The sequence below is a fragment of the Pelecanus crispus genome, chromosome 2 (genome assembly GCF_030463565.1).
Source record: "Pelecanus crispus isolate bPelCri1 chromosome 2, bPelCri1.pri, whole genome shotgun sequence".
In the NCBI taxonomy this organism is placed as follows: Eukaryota; Metazoa; Chordata; class Aves; order Pelecaniformes; family Pelecanidae; genus Pelecanus; species Pelecanus crispus.
Window position 1 is genome coordinate 52,034,222 of NC_134644.1, and position 27,907 is coordinate 52,062,128.

The 27,907-nt window shown below is 39.4% G+C and overlaps 1 protein-coding gene across 1 annotated transcript in view; it reads right to left on the minus strand.

Moving 5' to 3' along the window:
* The window catches only part of SUSD5 (sushi domain containing 5), a 41,554-nt gene that overhangs the window by 7,505 nt on the left and 6,142 nt on the right, over positions 1 to 27,907 (minus strand). The window contains exons 2-4 of the mRNA XM_009492618.2: positions 25,578 to 25,755; positions 12,666 to 12,784; positions 3,455 to 3,643 (exon numbers count right to left, since the gene is read on the minus strand). Of these exons, the coding sequence (XP_009490893.1) occupies positions 3,455 to 3,643; positions 12,666 to 12,784; positions 25,578 to 25,755 (486 nt within the window). The remainder of the gene's footprint in view (positions 1 to 3,454; positions 3,644 to 12,665; positions 12,785 to 25,577; positions 25,756 to 27,907) is intronic.

Here is a 27,907-nt window from a genome sequence, read left to right on the forward strand (position 1 = left end):
TAAAAATTATCGCTGTTTCAGGGATGAGGTGGAGGAAGCAGCAGAGAATATGGTCTCAGAGACAGTGCAAGATGTAGGAACAGGCCTTATGTCTTTTAATCCTCTGACTGCAGGTTTCTCCCCATGGTCCTGTTGCATTGACCTAAAAGCATTGGGACCACTTCACATTTCCAGTTGCTCACCCAGCGCGGATGCAGAACAAGGGAACTGTATCATCTTACCAGCCTCTAAATATAGCACTTAAATGTTCATTGGAGTTGCTTTACGATCATCTTTCCTCTGTCGTGAGCCAGTTAGGACAGAAATGGCCCACTCTGCCAAGAGGGATATAAATTCTCCTGTCATTAACATTCATGACAGGAAAGTCACTCTCTTGCCTCAAAGCACTTAAAATCAGTGTGTGTGCTGTCTTCTGGAGTACTTAATTAATTATTCTCTCTACTATGACCCCAAAATATCTGTCAACTGTAAATCAGGTTTCTTTCCATTAAATTCTATTTTTTTGTTCTTTTTCACTTAATCCTTACTTTTTAAAAATAATGAATCCTAGCATCAGCATCACACATTTCAGTCTTCCTGTAAAGCCTCCTTTCTTAAGAATTATGATCAGGAAGATTGAATATATAATGATTAATTGAACACGTACACCATTTTCTATCCCAGGTCCTTAAAGTGGTTGAAAAACATTAATCAAAGGAAGCCCCTCAGCATGAAGTCTACATTTAAATAATTTTAGAAATCATAATCCACAATATTACATCTGCCCTCAAGTTCCACTGTTGAGGTTTGTGATTTTACAGCCACACTTTCCTATTTCTTTTAAAAATATTTTTCTCTCCCCTGCGGCTGTGTGAAAGGCTCAGGAAAAACAGGGGAAATAGACTATTTACCCAGGGAAAACAGTGAAACACAGACAATTTAAATGGCCTGATTCTTTCTCTTCCTTACTCTGGTGTAATACAGTTCTATTTCTGCGTGTGATAAAGTTAGCATTTTCATTAATCTCAGGGAAGGAAAAAGAAGTATCAACTTGGTGCAGATTATAGGAGATTCAGACCCACGGGGTTATCAGATGTAGATACTCTTTTTTCCTTCTCTCCCTCCATGCTCCCCTTTTATCCCCCACAATATTTCATTTAATCATCTGAACTGCTGTTTATAATTACAGTTCTGGAAGCTGAAAGAGTTCAGAAAGATGTTTTGGTTTGTTTTTTTTTTTAATTTTTTTAATCTCTATACCATTTAGATGGTTTTTGGATATCTGGTTCCCTGGTGCACAGATATGACCAGTTTCTACTAAGAACAAGTGTGACCTTTTCTCCTGATTATCCACTGCCTGGTGGTATATATTAATGCGCAAAAATTACTTCTTGCAAGCTCCTGGGCATTAAGGAATATATAGGTTCTGAAATGGATATGCTAACTCCAGACCATATAGATAGCTCACCTACCCAACAGCTGCCCATTCCTTTGCTTATCATTTATCTGTTTTGCCAGAAATACCATCTTAAAGATGTGATATCTCTCTGAAAGAAGTAGTAAGATACTCTGATGACTGTTCAAAATACTGGAAAAATTGTGAGCTTTATGCATTGAGCAGGGTAACATGAGAAAGAGAATGAGAAAGAGGAATTCGGATTGCATCCACATCTGAACTCATGGTACTATTTAGCTTACGTTTAAACAAGGGGAAAGTTAAAAGTTTGTTGCAGAAACTAACACATCAAGGTGGATTTTCTTGAAAGTTTAAATTAAGGAAATGTCATTATTATAATTTCCCAGAGGTTTTACATTTTGTTTTTGTTGTTTTAATAAAAGCCTGATTCCTTGAGTCAAGTTATTTGGTGAGAAAATCCACTTTCATTCCTTTTAATTGAGTAAATATCTGAGTAGCTACTGTTGTGTTTGTAGACAAAAATCCTGAAAGCATGGTACCAGATAAAAATTGTATGCCTTTTTTTGGGGCAAGTTAAAAAATATTTTTTTTTTTTAACTTTTCCATCTCACTGCTTAGCTCTAACCCAAACTGTATTTCTGCCACTCTGTCACAGACTTCTTCTGTGGTATGGGCAGCTCTCTTTACTTACATAGGTCTTTAATTTTCCTAACCTACCAAAAGGAAGCAGCATTTATCATGTATGTAAGGCCAGAAGTTCAAAAGTACTAAAGCAACTACTAGAAAGGGCTAGTTCAGCCAAACTAGCTTCTTACAAGCCAGTGGACAAAGTCTGGGGCTTAAAAGATGGACAGCTATTATATTACCCATTTTGCATCCCAAATAAAAATCCAAGAACACCTAAAGGATGGTAAGCTCAATTCAACCTAGAAAATACAAACAAGCAGTGGGAGTTGCGTATGGGTCTGCTGTGCCTTTGAGAGGTATGGACCCCTGTCTCCATGGGGCCACAGTACCACCATGGCATCCTGTCTTTTCTGTAAGGAGGATGCCATCTCAGGGGCCTCAGCATGTAGCGCCATATGAAGATGTAAGGCTGGTGACCAGGTGATAAAGCCATGGACAGCCTCAGCACGTCTATGGTAAGGAAAGATGTTACTGGCATGCAGGCCATGCTTACTGCATGCCTACAAAAAGACACTGGCTTTTTTCTGTACTTGCTTTAGAATCCCAAAGGCGAGAACAAACACCGAGTTTTCATTTCAGTAGCCTGCTCTGTAGCAACCCTGTGGCTTCGTATGAAAATAAACATAGCAGAAGACATACAAAACCTGCATTGTGCACTCTATCTGGTAAACAATGTCTTTGGCTCACTAACACTGCCTGGGCATGGCTTTTGAACTACTCTGTAAAAAATACCTCTGATATTTCCTGTAACATCCGTAGTAATCCCTTCCCCTGACTTATCAAAGTAAGTACATTGAAAAGTTACAAACCTCAACCAGTAACAGAATGAGCGCATACAAGATTATAAACAGCTGATTTCCAGAAAGGGGCTGGCTCTGGTATTAAATACACAGGTGAAGGATCTTCCCAAAGGTTATTTTCCAGTAATTAAAAATTATGTTCAGTACTAAAGAAAAAGGGTATTGGGGGAAAAAGAAGGAAGATGGTGGACTGGAAGGCAGGAGCTCAATGATAACCCTGGGATAAGACTCAGTGAATCCCTGAAATGGGGTTTGCGGATACAGAAAAAATAAATATGGCACAAAAAATTCCAATTTTTTATTTTGAATGGCTCCTACCACCCAGAAAGAAACTTTATGCTTATATAAGTGTGAATAAATTATCTTCTCCTGTGGTTTACTGGAGATGTCTACCAATGGGATTGTAAAAGCCCTGTTGGGCCAGCTAAGGCATTGATGCTCTAGTCACCAAGTCCTTCACCAGGATTGCACATGCCCAGGAGACACCCTTGTAAGCCTGAAACTGTCTCAGTCAGGCCAATGGGAGGCTGCGACCTCCCGGAGGGATGCTCGGTGTGCTGGGTGAGCTTACCTTTGACACAGGCCTGAACCTGCCCGTACCACTCCCCGCAGCTGTCGCAGAACAGCGTGAACGCCGTCTCCTTGTTGCCCATGACATACCCCTGGGCGCAAACGTACAGCAGCTCGTCCCCCATTTCAAAGCCAGTGTGGCCATGCAGGATGGTGTGGGGGAAGGATGGCGGGTCCCCACAGGGCTTGTCTGAAAAGAAAGAAGAAATGAGATTGTAGAGACCTTGCAATAGGCTTTAAATGCAGTGCTAACAGCAGTGCTAAAAGAGTTACCCTGAGGACAAACTTACACACGCCCACAGAACTCATACACCTCATCTGATTCATGCCCTTATCCTCCTTCATAACTATTTTCAGCTGTAATTGGGAAGGTATATATTGGGCTATAACTGTGATGTGATAACTGTGATGTTACCAATGTGTAACAGTGATGTATCTAGAGGGTCTTTGTTTCCAACAAGTCAGCCCAGGATGTCAAACTACAGCTGTTTTCTCTGCCTGCTTCTACAAAGGCTAACAAAGGCTTGGGTAGGTTGGGACTGGAAAACAAAAGCTTAGACACAGTCATTTTTCTTAATTGCAGAAAAGCTTGTGAAATTGTTTGGCACTACGTTGTCTACTACATAGTAGCAAGCGGTCAGAGGCTGAGCAATGACCCAGTCCACAGTCATGGAAAGGAAAGACCCAGATGGACACCAGTCATTTTTCAGACTCTAAGCTTCTAGTCTTTCTCAAAATCAAAAGTTGCTTCCCAGATACTCAAAATTCCCCTATTTTAGGTTAGAGACATCCTAAAATAAATGGTGACTCATGCTCTTCAACTTAACAAAACCCAGGGGTAACATAGCTCTGCTCTCTGTTAGAATCTGAAGAGCTAAATTTATTGGGGTATAAAATCTAACAGGATGTTGTTTGATAATACTTCTGCTGACAGCACTAAGAACCAGGAAGAAAAAACTACAGTAAACAATAGCAAAAACAATTTCATTGAGTTTTTGGTTGCATGACAGAAGTGCAGAGAGGAGGCAGGCAACTGCCAACATCAGTGTAAACCGAATTTGAACTCTTGGCTATTGTTAACAAGGTGGGTCAAGATCTTCTAGAGAACTTCTAGGCATTGTGTTTTCTCTCAAAGGTCTCCATCTCTCAGAAGTGTTCTTGAAGGGGCGTTTTCCATATCCCCATTTTCTCCAGACTTTTTACAATCCTTTTTGGAATAGACATCTCTTGGTTACAGAAAACCAAACCAAACCAAAACAGAACAAAACAAAAAAAAACCTATAATGTAAGAACATGATCTTACCAAGAAACCCAGTGGACAAAATGTGCAGTGTTGCTACAAACAAACACTTCTGTATTCTTTTTCAAATCTGGGATTTTTTCCAATGGTTCTAGAGCCCTTATTGACTGTGGAAGAAAAAAAAAACTGTTCCATTTGCCAAAATAGCTGAAGATTCAAAACCTGCTGTTGTCCTGATACAGAACAACCAAAAATGAAAATGGTAATAGGTAATAGCTCAGGAGTTCTGGTAATTATATGGGATAAGGGAAACTTAGGGCCAGGTCTGTGTTCTAGTATTATTGATCTCTGCTGTTGAAACAGTTTGCCTTGATACAAAAACCTAAATACTTACTTGGCTAAGCAAAGATTATGTTCCTTGTAAAGACTTTTGTTTGGAAGCTGAAAAAGTGACCTCCAAGATTATGCTCCTAAATATGCAGAAGGAGAAATATCTTCAGAGACCACCCTTGCTACTTTGCTAGAGTCTACTTTTAGGACAGCATCAGCACAAGATCTTACAAACAACATTTCCATTGACACCAATTTACATCCAGGGTTTTCAGTGGGCAATAGTTTTGACAGAAAAGCTTTTTTCAATCTACTTTCTGCAAAAGCTCAGGCTTTCCTGCTTTTGCCCCAGGGACATTCTGCAAGATCCTTGTGAGTCCCGGCTCCAGCTTTTCCCATCATCTACCCACTTCTGACCCGGGCATAGGTAAATACATGTTTATCTAGAAATACGATGTATTTAAGTTGCCAGTTGTTTACCTCGTAGTGAAATGAACTTCCTACAAAAAATATCCTGTGAAAGTTCTTTTGGATCAGGATTTTAGAAATTGTCTGATAGACCTGGCTAACCACTTCTTAACTGGGTATGCTGAAAAACATCTGCCACTAATTTAACGGACACGCTACTGAAGTCAAAGCTTTGAAGTCTATTCTCTGTACTGTACACATACATATATACTGTCTAACACCTTCAGAAGTTAGTGGGAGTTATGCACACACATACTGACAGAAAAAACAAGCTCTTGAGGCTACACAAAGCTCAGTTTATGTACAATCTTATGGAGGCTTGGCATCTGAGGAAGTGAGGAGCAGTTAGCAGCTAATGCCTTTCCTGTGAACTGGTTGGATGAATAGAGATTGATGTGGATGAAAGGAATAAAAAAATATTTTATTGCCTCATAGGAAGGCTACAGACCCCTGCACTTCATGTACTTTATTTATGTAGCTACTTCCGTAGGTACAAATGGGAGCTGTGTATCCGCTCCGAGGGAAGTATTGATCCCAAGGCTGTATGGGACAATTATATGTCAGAGGGTATTCTTATCTACAAAGCCTTGCTTCTTAATCCTGTGGCCAGAGGAAGCAGACAAGTAACACTTACATTAGTTAAATACATTTACCTTATGGCAAACACATTCAAAAAGCACATTATAACCTTCCAGGAAAGAAGGAACCTGAAGGGAGTTTTACTGTAAAATTTGGCAACATGTGGCAACAGAGACTAATGAGATCCTGAAAGAGAGATCCAGCTGATGTGTGAATAGAAAGAAAAGGAGAGATTTAAAACATGTTCATGGATGACCACTGTACACTGAACTTCTGAATCTCTCATATGAGACTTCGTAAGGTTGTGTCTTTGCTGCAGAGCATATTGAGTGACAGCATGGACAAGACAAAGTGAAAGCTGATACCCTGCAAAGACGTACTCGAGTTCCTACATCCCTTTTGCTGATGTCCTCTCCCGTGCAAGATGTACAGGAATTTTCAGGGTTGCAGCATCTTTCAGCTCCTCATCCTGCTGCAGGCTCAGTTGCTATGACAATTCCTGCTCAGCCTTTTGCCAAACCTGTTCTTTCTAATGCATGTACAGAAGTGACACTGGCACAGCAGCTTATCAAACTGAGCCACTTCTGAGGACACCCTTCGGGTTTTTGTCTGCAGCCTTTGTACCAGGAGGTGGCAAAGCATGGGCTTGTTTGGAACAAAAGCCTGTGCTCAGTGCTGGCACTCAGGCTATTTTCTTGCTGGAAGAGAGGAGGCAGATCTGGGCCACGAAGCGTGACAGAGGATGTGTTGGCAGCAGCTTGTCAATTGGAGGAACAGCAGGGCTCTTTGTTAAGGCAACTACAGAGGTTGCCTGGAGTGGTGATGCTTGTAGATGGGGATCAGGCTCCTCTGGTGCTGAACAGGTGCTGAACTCTCCATCTGGACTACTGCTTTTCCCCTCATCTATCCTCCTGTAAATGAGCATATTTTCTTGGTGTTGCTAAAGGATGAGCCCAATTCATGCTTCCCAGTAGAAGAGCCTGACATGCTTGATTATTTTGCCTCAGCACTCAGGCCCCATCCAGCAGATCTCCTGAGCTGCCTGCTTGTGTGCAAGATCACATCCTCAAACCTGGAAACTTGGAATCTGGTTCTGGACATCATGACCCTTCCTGAGTTTGCCACAGAGAGCTCTGGTGTCCTAATATCAGCTGCAAGCAGCATACTCGACAGGTGACCTGGATGTCATTTCATGAAGATGAGATATTGCAAATCTGAGCCACATTGACAGTGAGGTCAAACACCTAACAGGGCTCCATAGCTTGGTAGCTGACCTGCAGTAAGCAAGGATGGATTACGTACGCAGCGAGAGAGCACAGCACAGATATGTGGCAATGTGGAAGGACACAGAAGATCCTCATGTCAGCAGTAATTTGGCACAGACTGTCTCCTGGAGTGAAAATCACCACCACAGTCAATCAAGAACCCAATATACATGGGTAGAAATCAGGATAGAGTCAACATCTGGCAACCGAATGGGAATAAGTGGCACAGCAAAGATCTAAGTGTTGAGCATAGATATGTTAGGGCTAGTGATGACTCTGGTTACAGACCTCTTAGAGACTCAGTAACTATTTTTTACAAGGGACTGAAGACACCTCTTGTTAATTGAGTTAGCACATTCAGTTGTGATTGGCTTTTAGGAATTATGGCCCCTCCAAAGAGTAACTTTAACTCCAAACCACATGTAGAAATGAGTTTGTGACAGGTGATTTCTGGCAAAGAGTCGACACAAGTCACTTTAAGAACACAGCACCCCTCCTCTCCACTCCAGATTCCTCCAGAAGCATCTTCTTGATTTAAACTATGAGCATCTCATCAGTCTGTAAAGATTTTTTTGAGATGTCTTGATAAAATACTGTCTACAGAAAGGACAGCCTAAGGTCAATGCAAAAAAAAAAAAAAAAGAAAAAGATGCAGACTTCAGCTTCCATGACACCTGGCAGAACTGGGAATCTACTGAAATCTGATTTTCTACAATTGCTACTTTAACTGTGTACCATGCTCTGAAAGCTGACATGAAACATCCTCTTTGAAATAAAACATCCCCTGTTACAACCGCCCAATTCAGCAGAGTTTTTCCAGAGAGACCACTGGAATTTATAGGATGTCATCTCATCATTAAGAAATTGGAAAACGCAACTCTTAATGCTCAGCCCTGTGAAAGATGAGTGTGGATGTTTGTTTTCCTTCTTGATTGCAGAGACACTAAAGTGTATGGATTTTTGCTTTTTGAATAAAAATACTGAGTACAAATAGAGCACAAAGAACCAAAACCCAGTCATAGCCCATGTAAGTGCTGCTTGTTAGCTGCTGATGTTAGGATGCCAATACCTCTTTCATCAGATAGGGCTTGTAAGAATAACTTCATTTATTAGTTTAAATGACATCACCAGGTAGCTGGAAATTCACTGTCAGCTATATGCAAAGCTCTGGAAAAGAGAGCTGTAGCAATGAAAAAATGAAAAACTTCATATCCATAGCAAAGCATGACAAATACAGAGAAACGGTTCAATATTACATAAAGCAAATTGTAGTTTGATTGCTCTTTTAAAGTACATTTAATATATTTGCTGTAAATAATACACTAATTTCTGTTTTTCTCACTGCTGAAAAAGGCAAACTGAAATATGTACACAAACCATCAAGCTTTGATGGGCATCTGGAGCCAGCAGTCATGTTTAACAAAGTTTTATTTGCATTTTTGCTGTATGCTACTACAAGTTGCTGCCTGTTTAGTTTTTCTATGGTGGCAGCAAATCAAAGCCTTATGGAATAGAGATCTTACTTGTTGCGTGTAAATATCAGTGGGTCACTGAAAGAAAGAAGCAGTAAAACTTGGGACTTATTAACAAAGAGATCTTTCCTTTGTTGCATTTTAAAAAAATACAAGAAAGGGAACTGAGAGGATTATATACGTATGAAATTGACTGGTATGCAGTCCTACAAAAAAATAAGACTGGTAGGAAAAATTCCAGCTTTCTGTTTTACTTGCTTTATGTCTTTTATACTTTGAAGCATTTTCTTATGAGCTTTGATAGAGAATAAATAGACACTCTACGGGCCAGATCTGACTTATGTGTGATACTCCATTTTCAGAATAGGTAGAATCTAATATATTTTTAGGTAATTTTTGGCACTCAGGGCTGAGAGACACTTTCTGATCTCAGCAGATCCCGAGCTGGTACAGAGTTGTCTTCCTGACTCTAATGGCTGCATAAAACATTTGTTTCTGAGAAACTGAGAAGATACATTTCTCTGTGCTGTGAAAACTGCAGCAATACTCACAGCATTCATAACACATTACAGCTACACCTTTCCCTGTCAAACATAACTTTTAGTACCAATGCCCTGTAGAACATAACCCTTACTATCAAAGGCTGCTGTGATTCTTCTGTGTGTACAGAAAAAAATCCATTTCAGAAGCACAAAAAGAGGTATCTCTCTCTTCAGGATTTTTATTTGTAAAAGCCTGATCCTGTAAGCTCACACAGAGCTCTTGCTGGCATTGCCCACTGCCCCAGCTGTTGAGGCATGCTGAGGTGTACGCTTAAGCAATTCAGCTGAACTCATTTGCATGCTAAATGTTAATTGAGTAAAGATTAATTGTAAATCAAGGCCTAAGAAGGGAATTTTGTGATGGTTTGTACCAGAAATTTCATGGTGGTTTGAGATGCCCTTTACACAACCCTAAGAACTGAAAAGAGTTGTGAAGAGTTACTATCATCAACTTAGGTTCTGAAGAAGGCTGATATGACTGTTCCCTCTGTCCGTCCTCAACCTGTCAGTCTGTCTGAGCTTTTGGCTGATTTCAGCCAAGTCTGACAAAGAGGGAGAGCTGCTGAGCACCTGCTCATTTTGGTAAGATGAGTTTAAAAAGAAAACATCCAAAGCCAGGCATTTTTTCATTTGGGATGTGCACAGGTAGGACTCAGCTCTTACTCTTTTCCAGAAGCGCTGCTGGCCAGCTGATTGGCATTGCATATGGGCGGACAATCCATCATATGGACATGGTTTAGTGGGCATGGTGGTGTTGGGTTGATGGTTGGACTGATGATCTTAGAGATCCTTTCCAACCTTAATGATTCCTAGTTTTTACTTTCATTAAAAAATAATCCAGCCACCAAGCCAGGAAACATGAAATTACTACTCTACCCTTAATTGGTTTAGTGGTGCACTTGGTAGTGTTAGGTTAATGGTTGGAATGGATGATCTTAAAGGTCTTTTCCAATCTAAACAATTCTATGATTCTATATTCATACCTCTAGGGCAGCCACAGAACATGCTGCCTCCTGCCTAGCCAGCCATGCCAGGACCTGGCAAGTTGCTGAGAGTGCCTTGAAGGCAGGGAGATGATGGGTAGAGGGTGAGGTTAAGAAGTACTGGAGGAAGAACCAGATGAATTTCACGTGGGACTGCAGATTATTGGTTGGATGGGTATGGAAGAAATGAAAGGGCTTGTGGTTATTGTGTATGCGGATATAGGTCTCAATGTAAGAAACCTGGGATTTATCACTTTCAGCAGGGCAAAACAACTTGCTTTTTGCACTTGATTTCAATACACAGGTCTTAATACTAATGTATTACTGTACTATAATTGAAATTGTATCAATTAAAAGCAATGTCCACTTTTCTGAAAGAAAAAAAATACTTGGGAGGTTTCAAATAAGAAACAATTCCTTAGTCATAACTTAGATGTGTAGTTATTAGCCACATGTACAAAACAGCAGAACAGATACACTACGTCTGGGGCTGTGGTGTGGGGTTTGCTGTGTTGCTTCTCGCTGGATATTTACTTCCCAAAACTGAAAGTGGCATCCTTGAGGTGTAGGATGTTCTTCCATCAGTCAACTGCTTTGTGCTGGCTTGTGTGTTACTGCGTGCTACACCTGCGTGTTAAGGCTATTTCCTTTCTGGACTTTGTTCTTTTCATACCAACTACAGACTAGGCTCTGCCACACAACTTCACTCAAGCCTTTCTATTCAAACATTGACCCTGCATCCAAAAGTTTTTATATATTCAAAGAAGAGGGGACCTTGTTGTCATCCAGAAATGTTTCTGTATATAAGGACTATTTGGTGAGTGTATTGGCATGGTCATCCCATTCTGTCATCAGGAAACTCCCTGCCATGTACAAAACAAGTTGTCCATAAATTGCCTCTTCTTTGTAAACTATGCGAATTTCCCTCTGAGTTTTAACTATGCAGTTTCTGAGTCCTATGCAGTATTCCTCTCCAACAAGCATTGTCAGGCTATGTTCTTATCTTCTCCTTTACTGCCCCTTTACTGTGAGCAGTAACCAAATGCAAAAGGCAAACACAGTTCCTTCCCCGAGATCCAGCATCTACGTGTAAGCTCAGACACAGCAGGTGGAGACAGACAGGGGAGCACAAGGGCACAATGGAACAATAGTGGCCAGAGCAATGATTTCAGCGTCCCACAGCTGTTCCACCCACCACAAGGTTTTTCTCGAGGGGGGGATGATGACAAAAGAGAGATTTGAAGAAGACAATGAGAGAGTTTTGCAGATGTTTACAGGGAGCTGCTCCTATATGTGAGGAGCAGCATGGAAGAAAGCACAAAGGTGCTTGTGTGACACCATTAGCAACTGGGTGACGGAGCTGGCATCGCTTATAGCAGCACGGAGCCTGGAGTTGATATCATGAGAGTTATTTGAGAGGATGGTCAATGAAACTCTGCGATTTTTGAATGCCTGGTTGCACATCAAATATGCATCACCTTTGCCACATTTCACTTCAACCATATTTTTATGCCCACTGCTGCCACTGACTCTTTATCAAAATGCCCCCCCTGTGTTGTGAACTTATTGTTTCTCAGTAAATGCCATCTGCTTGCCCCTGCTTTTCTTGGAAATGAGACGCAAAACTTCACTGCAGATATCAACAATATCTTTCAGGGGTTCCCACATTTCTTTACACAATCCTGCCTATCAGTAACAATTTATTTTTTGCCTTCAGACTCCATCTTTGCCTGTGGGTTTCAGCATTTGAATAAAAAAATTTAAGCATCAATTTAAATTGGGAATAATTTGGGTTTCAGACTCATCCATGATATACCTGAGTCCCTAGCAGTCTGGTCTATGCATGTTAACAAAAAAAAAAAACCCACAAACAAACAAAAATTTACAATGGAGGCAATGAAGCTATTTGCATACAACTGTTGTATACTGATAGATGTGCAACAGTGCGGTGTTTTGTGGTTGGAAGCCAGCTTTCCAAGGTACATTCAGTTACAGTGCTGGGTTATGGGACATGCTTCAGGCATCTCAGTTATATTGGTGCCAGACATATTCTTTTCCATAAAGCATGTTCTGTGAACACCAAAATGTGTTCTTCCAGATCAGGAGTCCTGGTTGAACTTGCTAAACTGCAGCAAGACAAAAGACAAAAAGTAATGCAATTTATTTCCTGCAACCAATGTAGCAGTTGGCTCCCTCAGTGGGCGATTACTATGAAGATTTATTCCTCATCATTCCCTCTTTGCCTCTCAGCAGTAGAAAAATTGAAGGCAAAACTTTTAATGTTGCAAGACAGCAATGACTGTGCATTATTTCAATAGTATATCAGCGCTGACCTTCATCCTTTACACAAAAAGCATCATATTGGTCATTCACAAAGGGATCGGTTTCAATTTTAACATCAATGGCTTTCACGCTCTGCTGTTTGCTGCCCGTCTTTCTGCATATAATTGTCCTAAAATAAAGAAGAAGAAGAAAAAAATAATCAGAAATCTTCTGGAGTTGTACACGCAGGTGAAATTTGGAGATCTTTTATCACAGTAGTCAGGCTTTAGCCTCAGCTTAACTGTTTTAAGAGTTGGCACATAAGGCATTAGTGTGGGAAGATCTATGAAAAAAGCCAAGGGAGAATTAGAAGTAATTAAAAAAAATGTTTGCTGTAGATCAGTTCAAGGCATAGGAAGCAATAGAGAATGTTTATCTTATTATATTCAGTAATACTTCTAAACATCAGACCAAGTCCCAGCATATTTAAAGCCACATTCTGCTCTCACATTCCAGCAATACATATTCCCACCAATGGCACCTGGATAAAAATGAATAGAAAATTCAAGATTTGGTCTGAAAGATTATAAATCATTAGCATTTTACATTAAAAGAACATTAAGGTTGCATATTTAACTGCTCAAAAGCTAACACAGGCAAGCTCAGAAAATTCGTCTTGAGTTCTTGCAAGAAAAAGCTGCTAGCTTTTTTTTTTTACAGTAATTCCACACCTTTGTGTAAACTCCATTTCTTCTGGCTTGGTATTCTGCAGTACCTAATCCATCCTGTTGCCCTTCATCAGCTTGAACAAAGGTAATAAATCTGTATTAGGTTTTAGAACTCTGTAGATCCTGAACATAAAGGAAGAGACTACTAATTATCTCTTCTCTCAGCTGTACTGGCTGCTTAAAACTAACAAATAAAAGACAGTTTGTTATAGAAGACACTGGTTTTACTGTTACACTGAAGGTTACAAAGGCTGGGAAAGCAAATTCAGCCCAAATTTTTGCAGCTGGATATTAATGGTGTGCGCTTTATTTTTTGTGGACAGCAGATTTGTAGAAGTGTTGCACGGTCAGCTATTCGAGTGAAAGCAAGAAAAAAAATGCTTTCCATAGAGGAATCTTTCCAGTGGAAGAAAATTCATCATTTTGTATTGTGCAATGGTTGAACTAATTTTGCTGTCAGTCCCACACTCAGTTTAGAGAATAAAATAAATGTTGACTAACTGCCCATTCACTGAGCGTGGAAAAGATCCAGTGCAAACCCAGTATTTGATCATGCACTTAAATACTATATAACAATTGATTTACACAAGTGGAGTGAATTGCGATTGTACAGACCATCTTAATTCTGGCATGTGTTAGCTTTTGAGCAGTTAAATATACAACTTCAATGTTCTTTTAATGTAAACAAACAAAAGCAACATGAAACAAGCCATATGGTGGTGGTCATGCATACATACCAGAATGGTTCCTACCACACTTCTGCCCTGGAAAATTATATAATGTCATCCCCTACTGAAAGCCCCTTTAGGATTTCAAATCAAATATGTCTCTCTTGTAAGGAAAACACCCCTTGATTTTTTGGGGGGGGGTCACTTGAAGACCAATATTGTGCATACAAGTTTAAAATCCAGTTCTTTTAAAATTTAATGCATTTAAAGTCCGAGTCCCCTAAGTCAGTAATCAGGCACCTAGACAAAAGTGACTTGATCTGCCAAAGAAAGTTCAGATGACTGGGAGAATCAGGCCATCAATTAGAAAGTTTTTGTATATATTCACATATTATTCTCCTACGTCTTACAAGGCTTAAGTGAATGAAACAGTTATGCTCCCCTTCAAAAAGTGACTTACCAACTTTAATCTTTCCTATAATTACTCACTCACTTAGGTACCCGGATCAGTTATGCCTTGCAACACTGAGTAGCCAGATAGTGACATGTGTCTAAAAATTTGTGCCTTTTGCCTGTAATTGTATACTTAAGGCTTCAGACTCTCTTAAAAAAAAAAAACAAACACCAAACTGTTTTGAAGATTGTTGCCATCTGAAAATCAGGCCACATTCCTTTCTATGCTCAATCAATGAATAAAATTCCTGATAATTGGAAGCCACTATTGAAAATCTTATCTTGAATTTTCTGATTTCTAATTCCAATTTCTAGCCAATATAATTTGCGTCTGCCTAAAGCACTGTAATTTCTTTATCATTTCTTCAGGAGGCTAAAAAGTTATCTGTGGGTGACACATCCTTGGTATACTCAGGTCATCTCCAAAACAGGATACCTGGCTCACATGTAAGATTGTGTACTTGAAGAGCAGTTTTCTTACTTCTTTTTCAAGTATTGTACAATGAATTACAAGTTAATAGTTGATAAAATATATTGTTTAATTAATTAATTTTAAGAGCATTTCTCAGCTGCTATCCAATGAGACCAGACTTACAAAGGTGTATCTTGCATATAGTTTTAACATTGTACATAAAGAAAGGCTTTAAATTACATTAAGATTTTTAAAATTTATTTCTCACTAAACTTTTTTGCTACATGAAGTCTAAAACTTGCTGTTCCTGTCTATTTCTTTTTTTTCCTACAGCAGGCCAGACCTGGTTAATCTTTTACTTAGGACTTTAATTTCAATTTTTGTCATATGAAAATTGACCTGATTAAAACTGCAAACATTCTAACATAATTCTTCTGAGATAAAAGAAGTCACGTCTTGCAAGCATACAAAAAATAAAGAAAAAAAAAAAAGAAGAATCTATTTCATGTCTCCCATTCCTCCTTCTCTGTCAGTAGTTTCCTACCAAGAGCCCAATCCTGCAAGCTTTAAACATCTTCAGTAAGCTGCCATTACTGCTGCTGAAAGGAGCGTCAGGAGTGCTCAGCATTTCTCAGTAGCGGGTCTAGCGATCAGACCTGCAACGCCTTTGGTATAGAAATAGTCTCTTTGCAGTCAGCAGGACTCCAGGTATAACTAAAAATATTCAATAATAGCCTCTTTTCTCTGAGTTCTTGAGGGTGGGTATATGTTTCCCTAAATCCTAAAATGCTAGGTTTACAGCTATAATTTTAGATTAAATACATAGGTACCCTTTTGTCTCAGTTCTAAAAGGTAGCTTTTGATGCTTTTAACTTTATTAATTTTTTTTCATTTGAGGACCAAAAAGTGTCTATAAATTCAGAATTCAACGTACTTTAAAATTTCTTCAGCAGCAGCATTGCCATACTGAAATAACAAACAAAAAATCGTACATTTTTCCTACTCTTTCCAGCACCCTGCAAGAGGTTGTGGAAATGTGTCACCTAGTTTGTTCCTCTACTATTTTGAATTGTTGCACTGGGGCATGCATCATGGTTGACAGAATGCCACAAAGTTAATACTTTTTTTAGGCATACATATTTTTCCTTCTGTGGAGATCTCTCATGAAAGTAGACATGCTCAGAAAGAACATACTGAGTTCAGACTGCAGATCATCTATAATAATCCTCTGTATTTAATATATATCTGCTTGAAACATCGCTGCATTCCTGAAAATTACTCTTACACTGCCATGAACTCTGAAAAACTCTCCCTCACAATCAAAGCATAAAACCCAATCACACATACTATTGCTATAGACAGTATAAATACAATATACTATCAGTAAGGTAAAAATATGGTTGGGAAATGAAGGGGCTTAGTGGTGTTGACAACAGCCCCTGCTCTCTGATGGGAAGTGGAAGCATGCCTGATGGCGTTTCCTTTGGTTTCTTGACAAGCCAAGCCAAAAGCTACTGAGTATCTTCTCAGTCCACTGCTACCCAGCTTAGAAGGACAACATGCTTCATGATGCCTCTTCTCATGTCAAGTGAGAAGGCAAGAAACCACGGACGCTCTGTACTGTGTTGAACCTCAGCTTAATTTCTGCCGTACAGTTCATCCAACTAAGAACAATTAAGAGTCTTTCCCTTGTACCTACCCCGATAAAAAGATCAGAGGTTGGCCAAGCTGATCATTGTTTTTCTGGGTCATGACTCATTGCATCTGTCATGTGTGTGCATAAGGACGGAACTTAATATATAGCACCATAAGGTATGAACCAGACTTCCTAGAAGCTTTTACTTTTGCGCTGGTTAATTTTTTTCTAATCTATTGAGTAAAAAATGAGTAATTGGTATATTTTGCACTTCTCCTAATTCCTCTGTTCAAAGAAGGAAACAGCAGAAAAAACTGGCATGAATAGTATTTATTTCACAATATGCTATAATATGCCATTATGTAATATATATTATTAAGTATATCATAATGATCTACTCAAGCCATAGTAATGATACTGAATTTTATATATTGTATATATGTATGCATAACGAAGATACATAAAATAAATGTAATATTTATATATAAATTATAAATTCTGTTTATAGTAGTATCCACCGGTACTTCTACTTAATAAGATAATTACATAGCACTTTTGTAATACTTGAAAACTTTTCAGTAAACCCAAGTTAAAACATATGGAGCTAACAGCTGAGTTTATATGACTTAGCGTGATCCATCAGCACAGAAACCAGTAGGTGGGACTAGGATGTTTTGTCGTTGCTACTTTATCTGTCAATTGATTGCAAGTTTTGTAGTCTTAGTCAATAAATTTACTGAACTGAGTCAGAATGGTCTTATGACATTTATTCATAGTAGTATGAACTTGCGTATGAATATATTCAACTCAGAAGAACATCATCAACAATGTGTTAGCTGAGGCACCGTGAAAGTCTGGTTCATAACATAACTGTAACAAACCTTCCCCTAATTAGAGAGTTAAAAACTTCATCACTTTTCTTAGTCAAGATAAATCTTTAAAATCCTGTGCTAATTTTTTTTTCATGGGTCAGCTTTACCACTTGCGTTTCAGTAACTGGGTGAGAGAAAAAAAATCAATAGTCTGGAAGCCAAACTAGAGGATTTTTATTCTTAGTCTTTCCCTTCTGTAGTTTGGGAAACTGCAAATTATAAAGCTGGCTCTGATGAGGAATAAAATATAAATGACATGTTCATGATTACCAAAGGGAAGAAAATTTCCCTGAAAAGTCATGAAGGGGAGCACAGGTGGGCTTTGGAAAGTCCATTGACTGGGAACTATAGAGGCTAATTTTGGCTGGATGTGACCCAAAGAAAGCAGCTGCTAAGTGTGACATGAAGACATTCCAACAGCAATACTGCCACTGGAAATGTCAAAAGGAGGTCTTACCAAGGCAGAACCAATATCCTTTAGATTCTTAAAAATATACACCAAAATGCAGTCTTTTGTGCTTAAAATTGTACCTATGACTACTGAAATAGTAAGGCCTCTGTTCGTTAAATAAATATGGCCCATTCATGCAGATTTTCATACTGTAGCCTAGTATGAAAGATTTTATATAGCCATTTTACTATAATATCGCTGTGTACATATAATTTGGGCATTCTTAGTGCATGTAGAGGAGAATCGTGTCACTTCCTGGCCTGGACTAGCTGGGTGCTCAAAGACATGGCAAGTGTCACTAGAAAGTTGGTTTTACCCAATTTCATTTTAGGGGCTCCGATTTAATCCATGGCTTTCATAACAGATGTTATTGATTAGTTACCAAAGGGTTTAAAAAAAATACAAAAATATTTGCTGAGAGCTATTAATTTACAAAGAAGCTAAATTCTCAGACACAAGGCTTTCAGATAGGACTAAACATTACAGACACTGTAAAAGAAGGGAAAATAGGTGAAGTTCTTTTGAAAATTAGAAAATCAACCCTGTTAGAGCTAACTGGCAAGTTAAAATCCTGGTATTAGTTGCTCTTATTCATTTGCTAAGAGTAAACATATCCCCCTTCTGCCTTAATTTTCTTAGGCTAAACTAACTTATCACCTTTAATCACTTCTGAGAGGTGCTTTCTTAGACTGATCCTAGCCTGAGTTTATCCCTTCTGAGCTTGGACACCAAGAATTACATTGCACTGTTGCAGGTAGTGTCTCACCAGTGCCTTGTTCAAGCCACCAGTACTGCCCTCTCTCTCCTGGAAGAGCTGCTGGATGTCTTTTAGAAGGACTGCATTTCCTTTTTTTCACAATTTTTATGTGAGTTATTTTATTTTACAACAGGCTCACTGCTGTCCTGTGTTCTGTGAATACACCCAGCTCTTTCTCCTGCTCTGCCTTTTCCTGCTGAACTGCTAGCTTAAGGCAGAAATTCTGATTAGTTTTCACATAATACTGTGATATTTCACCACATTTCTATTACTCCATCTCTGAAGTCGGCTTACCTTCCTTTTCAATATTGTGATTGTCCTTGGTATTATCAATGAGTTCTAACCTTCTGGCATTAACTACATTCACTAGCATACCCCTAACTTTTGCGCCAAAGTTTGCTGAAGTTTTGCTAAAGCCCTCAAAGTTTGTTAAAAAAACCTCCCAGTAAAAATACAATTTTAAAGCGCAATCCTCAGCTAAGTAAATGGCTACTCTGAGGACTGTCATGCTACATTTTAGCAGATGGTGTTTTGTGTGCTTGTCCTAGAAAACACATCAAAAATTTATTTTCTTTTTTATGATGCTTTTCCTGAAAAAGTATATTTTCTAAAAAATTCTTCAATTATTGGGCTGTTTTACAAGAACCATGGCTGTCATACTTTGCCCATGCTGTCTTCCCAGGTTGTGCCAAGAAAAAATTAGCATCCCCCGCAAAGCTGATGCAAAATGTCTCATGTCCACATTGCTCAGTGATATCATTCCTTGGAGTAAACTGGCCATGTCCATACATTAAGATCAAGTCTCTTGACTGAGCTTCATGTAGAAATCCCTATTCCTGAAACACAACTACTTTGCCTTTTCTCTGTATGAGACTTTCTGAGATGATTGACAAGAAACAATGAGAAGACAAAGTCATCTTCTAGCAAAGCATGACACCAGCTGTGGGCTGTGGGACTAGAGTTTGTGACATGAAGGCATTTCAGAGTGCAAGACCTCCTCAGACTGTTTCATAACCAATTTTATCATTTTGAATTGGACCATGTCCTGTCAGCTGTGTCTGTTTTTTTCTCTTGAAGGGAATTAATTGACCCACCTCATACAGACATCTGGGAGCACATTCACATGTGTTATCATCAGGCAGCAGAGCACAGCCTTGAAATAAGAGAGCTTGCCAAATTGTCATACTATTAGGACTGCTGCTCTGCAAATAAGCAAGTGGGCATGTTATAGCATGTACACCTGGATAGACTTCACAGGGCCCACAAGTCCAAGGGTCTACACACATAGATGAAAGGACTGGCACGGGTTGGCAATTGACCTTTATTTCATTCCTTGGATATTGCTTTTTTCTTTCCCAAGAAATGTGCTGTTATTACCCTACTGCCAGGTGCTGGGCAAGTCCCATGCGGTAGGCAGAAAAAGAAGTAGGTAGTCTTGCGAAATGTCATTTCTGAGTCTTATTATTACATTTCCCACTGGTGTCATCTGCAGTGAGGGCTCTGTTGTGTTTGACACTGTAGAAGCATTCAATAGGAGTCAGCGCAAAACCCGAAGAGCTAACAAAAGGAAGGAAAAATAGCGATGAAGTAATTTTCCTAGCAGCAAACATCTGGTCTGTGGTCAGCCAAGAAAAGAACCCCAGTCTTTTGACTCCCACAGCTAGGCTTATTCTAGCTGACTGTGCTTGCTCACTCCAGAGTTATACCCTCTAAGATAAATCCCCCAGGGACTGGGTAGGAACCAGCCCAGGGCAACTTCATGCAAAGGAACAGGTTGACAGCCCTGTAGGAGGTCTATTATAGAATGGAAAGTCTATGCAGAGCTTCAAAGCCCTTATAGAACGGATACATGGCCTCATTCTTTTGTCGACAAAAAAGGAACAGGACAAGGAATAGGACAGCTTCAGCTTTTCAGTCCTAAAAAAGTGATGGAAATGAGTAAATTTGCTATGAATAACTTAATACAAGCTGTTGAGGATGTTTACAATTTCTAAAATAAATAGCTGCTTTCTACTATTCTGTGCACAGGGCTGATCGCAAGAAAAATCGTGTCATGTTCATTTTCCAAATTTCAAAAACCCCAGAAATGAACATAAGACCCTACAGAACATGCTGCCCAGCGCTGGAGGACTTGACAGAGGGTTTTCCAGTACGACGGCTGAATTAAAAAGATAGCAGTGAGAGGCCTTCAAAGAACTCTGCCACCTTTTTTCATTTATATTCTGGCAGATCGCTTGCTGGTTTACTGACTCATTTGTCTGACATGCAAATAAGTCATGAGTGTCATTTTAGTATAAATAGCTATTAAGACTCATCTGACAAATGAGACCTGCCTAACGACATTTCATTTCCTGAAATGTAACAATGTGTAATGCTTTGTAAGTTACACATTTCAGGACTGACTTGGAGATTATTTACTTCTGGGCTGCCGGAAGAAGTTACCCCTTATCCTCTTACCCCTATCTATCTGTCAGTGGCTCTTCTCTAAAAGTTTCCAAGCCCTCAGACCTGCCAACAACAGCCCTGAGGTCTGAATTGGGTTGATCTGAACAACTAAAAGTGGAAAAGAAAAACATCCCCTTATGCTTGCAAAGAGGTTCTGACCCAGGCTGCTCAAACCACAACACTACCAAGTTTATCGACTCTTTGGATTTGCTGGCAGGGGGCTATTTGTTTAAACAATTTCCATCCTACATCAGTTGAAATGAACCATATTTGTTCAGACCTGCTGCTTGGACTAGCCTGGTTTGCAGGGACTGCAGTGGGTTACAGAATGCAAGGTGAATATCTCCACCAGCAAATTGGTGTCTTCTTCCACTGGCATCACTCCCTGCAGAATAATGGTTTTTAACACCCTGACTACTAGCTGGTTGCCCACCCTGCTCACTTCTGGCTTACAATAGGCTAGAGATGAGCACCTTTACCAGCACAGCTGAGGAGGCAGCAGTCACTGCAGTGGGTCAGTAAGAAGCAGGTTGGAGTGAGCTGGGCTGCAATGACCTGGTTGGATCCAACAGAATATGTCCCATTATAATCTCAAAATCTTTGTGTACTTACATATGGACTGAAATTCACATACAGGTCATCAGAAATTTGACAATTACCCCAAGAGGGCCAGTTCTTCAGACTGAATTTTCCTCTTTGCCCATACCAAAAAGTATAGCCCCAAGAGTGGGCAGTACAAACACGCTCACGCTGACTCAGTGATGTGCCTCAGTCATAACAGGAGAAACCCCCATGGGCTTCCAGGCCCTGATTTGGCTGTAAAAATAATAAGGACACAACAGCCAACAGTGATGGATATATTTACTACGAGTGGGACACTAATCATTCACTAAAACCATAAAATAGCCATCAGAATTGAACAAGTCACTGACTTGTGCAAAACCTGGAAAATCAATCTAGAGGTGAAAAAGTCTCTTACATCTCTGCTAGAGCTCATGTTCAGTTTTAAGTCTAGGTGGTGAAAGGAGGACTGAAGTGTGTCAGAAAATCTGCAACACAGTAATGACTTCACTCATGTAATTTTTTGTGTTTGCTTCTACCGCCAATGTCTAATCCATTTTTCCTTGGGGGAAAGATTGGGATACTTTCCAGGTACCAAATAAATAAAACAAACTGCATTCTTCCTGAAATGAGGAACTTCTTTTATCATGTTCCCTCCTATTCATCTCCTTTCTGATGTACATGGTCCAATAGGATATGGGAAAATATTAGACTGAAGCTCTGTGATCTGCACTGGATGCCAGTCAGCTGCTAGGAGGAATCCAAGGTTTTAGACCCAAATTATAAAGTCCTGAATGGATTTGGACCTGGCAAACATGGGGAGGTCACTTCTCTCCCTGGGCCATGCCATCACATTTGAAGATGTGAAGGTCCATCAAGATGAATAACAGTGAAGAGTCCTTTATTTTGGAAATAATTTTCCCTACTTCTGTAACCTTCCAAGCATGCTGTGAAGCCTGTTTTCCCCTCTTCATGTTAAATCAGTTGAGGAGAGTGTGGATTGAGGTTTTTCTATCTACCAGCTATCCTTTATCCTTGCTATCATATTTCCATTTATCATGTAAATGCCCAAAGTATTGAATAGGTACCCACAGATATATTTTTAAAATTAACTAATTAATTTAGTAAAATATTTTAAGTCCCTTCTTAATATCTTTTTCATGCCTTTAATAATTCTTGAGCCCTTTTTTGAGCCTGTTTTAGTACCTTTCTTAAGATGTGGTAACAGTAATACATATAATATTCCAAAGGAGGCTGTTACACTGATCTATATGTGTGTGTATATATATGTATGTATTTTTCATATTCTCCATTCCATTCCATAAGCACTCTAGGAAATTCTTGTGCTGTCCATAGTGATGTCCTCATGTCCTTCCTGGGCTGACTGAGGTAAATCAGAACGCTGTAAGATATTTTCAGGTAGATTGCATATTCTTCCTGCACGTATTATCATTGAATTCCATTTGTTGTCATTTTGCCTATTCATCTAAATGCCTCTGAAAATCTTTATATTCTACTTGAGCTTGTCCAACTTGAATAACTTTGTCTCATTTGCATACTTTGCACTCGACTGCTTTTTTTTTTTCCTTCCACAGGGCTGCATTAACTAACAGTGAAACCAGTATAGCCTTTTTAGGCATTATACTTTTCCTGGTTTTGCCCAGAGTCAAAAATACTGAGTTCAACGAACAGAGTAACATACATTCTGGTGCTTGCCCACCCATGGGTAAAATAGTCCCAGAGAAGAAAGTATCAAATTCCAGCTCTGAAGAACTCTTCTCTCTGGTGAAGCTCTCCAGTGAAGGTCAGATAATCGTGACTGCACAGCAATGACATGACGATGTGCCCCAACTATATTATGTCCTTTCTGATAAATAGTTTAGAGACTTCCATATTAAGAACAGGTTTACTGGAGGAATGGAGTTTGGAAAGTTGGAAGGGAGGAAAAACCTTCCTTTCCTTCCTTTCCCATGGGTATGATGATGTGTACATTCTCACCTCATCATGGTGTGATGTGTACAATACTATCACTGTATCCAATTTTGATATTGATATATTCAGGGATAGGTCCACAACTGGTCTATTAATAGTTGTAGCTCCAGTGCCTGCAGTAATTAATTGAGGATGTCTCAGGACTAACTGTGGTATTGCTTAGATAAAAAAGGGACCGTTTCTTCTCCTACCCATCAGCACTCCTTACTTCCATAATTCAGAGGCTGTATAAAAGAACCTGTACAACAAATTTTCCATGCACTTCTTAGAGACAGATAGCTTTCCTGGCTTGTCAGCTTTCACGACATCTCAGCAACTGGCTTAGGATAAAAATTTTTAGGGTTTAGATCACTGTCTTATATCCTGAGAGATTTCTGGATCTTTTTAAATGACTGTTATAATAATACAAATATAAAAGAAATACATTTTCAAACAATTTTTCACCTGGAAAAAAAGGATCACCACAACTAGTTGCTTTTGCTTGAAGTTGTTTAAATATCACCTTTCATTAATAGTAGCAATTTTTTGTCCTTTGGAAACTTTATCACCAAAAATACACAAACACCAATGCTTACTTAAATAACTGGTAACTGTCACAAAATGCAATAATACACTAAAGTTTGGGAACTTGGAAACAATACCTTGATAAAACAAAACTTTATCACCATTGAACATTGACAGTAGGTTAGATATTACCCTCTAACTCATGAGAACTTTGTCAAGGACCTCAAGGGAATTAATATATACGTATTACGCTAAGGCTGTGGTTGGTAAGCCTGCTGAAGGAAATATTCGAGAGAGAAGGGGCTTCAGATCCACTCATGCTCCTTCTGGGCAATTCCTGTATGGTCCCAGCTTCAGTGACACAAGACATTTATGTCAACCCTCAGCTCCTCCATTTTGGTTTGGTTTTTTTTTTTTTAATTGATTTTTCTGTGATTTAGTCTCTGTCAAATATGAAGCCTGTCTACCTATACCTGAGGCATGCTGTGAAGCCTTTCATTTTGCAAGTCACTGGGCAGTTGGGATGTGGGTGCTTGGCCCAGTGCAGTGCCACATAGCTAGACCTGTGCAAGACTGGAATGAACCAGAGTTAGCTTGAGTTCAGCAATCCCTCGTCAGCCACAGCAGAGTGGCATGGTGACAGGGCCGTGCTGCTTCTGGCACACAGCTAGCACCTATGTGGACATATGTTCTCAAAATCTTCTCAAAATCTTCTCAAAATCTCATAATTTCACTGGAAGTCATTTGGACTTCCGTAGTATTCATGAAGGCTGACCTTAGCCTCCTGAAACGATGATCAACAGAGGGAAGCAGTTTCTACCACAGGACACTTTTAGGTTCCTGCTTTGAACTGGCCTCTACAGAGGCAACGATGCTTTCTGCAGAGGCTGTGGCAGGCCAGTACACCTGGCAACACTGTCTGTAATGCAAGGCGAAGAACAGCCCAGTGCCATGTCGAGTCACCTAAGCTACCTCAAGTAACACCATTCAGCACATCGAGTGACAGTATCAGCTCCTTGGTGAGCTTTCTCAACAAGCTCTCTACCACATGTGCATTATCATATCTAAGTACACCTAAAGTCATACCTATTTGAACATGCCTACTGTCTATGCAGACACACATAAATACCTGAGACAGATAGGTGGTTTCCATGAGAAGCTCAGCAAACTGAGCTCGGTGCCGACAGCCTGCAAGCTCCTTTAGGGCTCAGCACCCCTCTACAGGCCAGGTGGAAAGGAACCACAATGACATCATTCAGAAGGAAAGAGGAAGAGGAAATCACTTCAGATCTGTGGAATATGTGATCTGAGACTGATAAATATTTGCGTCCCTGAAATATTAGCTGTACAAAATTGATTTAGTGGGGAGAGTGGCTTATTTAGCTATACATCATGGTGCTTGAATTGCGGCCAGTGTTTTTCAGCAATATTCTTAGTCAAGGAGAAAAACTTGCTTGACAGCTGTCATTCATACTTCTCAGGAAGGTTATGCTGTTGTCCTTACCCAGTGGAGCCACCAGCGAGCCATCCTGTGGTACAGCCAGCGAAAGAACAGTCCAGAACAGCCCTTTTCAGTTCTTCTGCAGTTGCTAAGCGAGCACTCAGGTCAACACAAGCTTTCTCAGCTCCAGCTAAATCCAGACCCTGAGAGTTGTTCTTGGACTCAAGTGCAAACACTTTCCCTGCAGCACCAAGAAAGGACATGTCACTCATCATGGTATTGTACTCAATACATATTCAACAAAAATATTGCAAATTATCACCAAATAAAGTCTTCTTGCTTTTACTAAGTTCATTCTAATGCACAACCTACTTCTTGGAATGAGTAATTTTATCAACACTGTAAATACCCTTGTCTTAGCTTTTCTTTTAGTTTTGTTCATCAACAGAAAGGCAAGTATGGCTAAGCCCCTGTTCACTCCCAGCCCATATGAGAACCTTTTTTTGCCTCTATAGGTCTGTGCTTAAGATCTGGGGATCTCTCACATGCACATATATAGTCAGAGTCAGAACATCTGCTGTAAGCTATAATGCTGGAATTAATTACTAAGCATATTATAGTTACGTTTATAACAACGACATCTATAAAGTAAGCACAAAACTAAAAGCCATCATTGCAACTCACTCTTCCACATCAGAAATAGGTTTATACATATTCTCTAAAATTAAAATTATGTTATTCTATGGCAACTTGTCCTAAATGCTGCTGCAAAGCCTCTTTGTCTTCGTATCTTTCTGGAAAGAGAGAGGAGTTTTTTTCTTAATGGAAAGCTTTTTTCAATGAGCATGAGAACACATTTAGCATAACAATTTCTTGTGTTATTTTTATTTTCAGTTCAGTTTATTTTACTTTATCTAACACTGTGAGAGCTGTAAGGGTGAAAGTTAGAGGTTTTGGCAACTGGGAACAGGGCAATTGGGGTTTTGGCAATAAAGCTTGACAAGTTACTGGGTTATAGAAGAAACACATTAGCAGGATGTCTCCAGAAAAAGAAATAAACAATGAGATAGTTTATCATACTGATGTTTAAATAGCCGTAAGTGCCTTCCTTCTGAAGATAATATCCCTCAGAATACCTTCTAAATTTCAAAGGTACAGATTTAGGTTGCTTGCAGGTGCAGGAAGACAACTTTTAAGCACTGTTCATTCAGTAAATGCCTGAAAACACTTATGTCCTATTTCAAGAATAGATTAGTGGTAGTGGTTATATGCATAGCTTCCAGCACATACTGAGTGTTCACTATGTAGTTAGCTTCACACTCATAGGATATATTCACCAATATCAGGAATCCCTCAGACTCATTCAGCCTGATTCTGTACCAAGAGCCACCCCCACCGCACATTATTTCAACAAATTGATAAATATTAATCTAATCCTAAATATATGGAACTGATACAGGGTAAGTCTGTACCTGGAAGCTTTTCTGTTCTCACCTGTGCACAGTTTAACCCCCTGCAAGAATCACAGTCCTTACAACAAAAAATGCAGTTTCTTTCAAGTAAATATGTCATTTGTGTTTACATTAGCTAGCAAGCATGGATGGGCCGTGATGAATATTCCTACTTTGGTGGGAATTCTACATGTGCACAGTACGAAGTTGTCCTGACTTGGGCAGATAGTAAATTAAATAAGCAGGACAAGCAGTGTGGAGAAGGAAAAGGAATTCAGAGTACTCAGAGTGATTTTCTCATGCAGTTAACAGTAGTTGACCAAGGAATGCAACCCAGAAGCACAGATCAGTGTCCTAACCACTAGATTACATAGTCTCTTGCTTCTCAGCTATAATCAATACCGTGAATTGTAATTAGAACAGGAGAGTTTACACAGAACAGTGAAAAAAGCAAGTCTCTACAGTCCTGAGTACCAAAACCTCAGGATTCTTTCAAAATGCCCCAAATAATGCACATAACTCTACTGTAGGCTGTTGTTTCCAAAGCCATGAATAGACTAGTGAAGTATGCATGGGGTAGGGAGGGAGATAATATAAGCAGAAGGATGATGGTTTTAAACAATGATTCCCAAGTTGCAGAACAACTTTCATTAGTAAAGGTAAGCAGGGATTAAGTGTAATGCTTTACTGAGGCTTTGCCCCAAATAAAAACTTGTCCACATTCTACAATTCACAATTTGGCTGTCAGGATTGAGATGCATCATCAAAGACATATAGGGCAAGTTTGTGTAGCATCTGACTTAAATCATAAATGTTAGTTTGACATGGCAGTAAGCCCTATTTTCCAGCCATTAGTATTTTAGTTAGAAGACTTAAAAGAAAATCATTAAGAATCGAGTTTCATCTAGATATAATTAGAAGAAATTAAGTTAATCATTAATC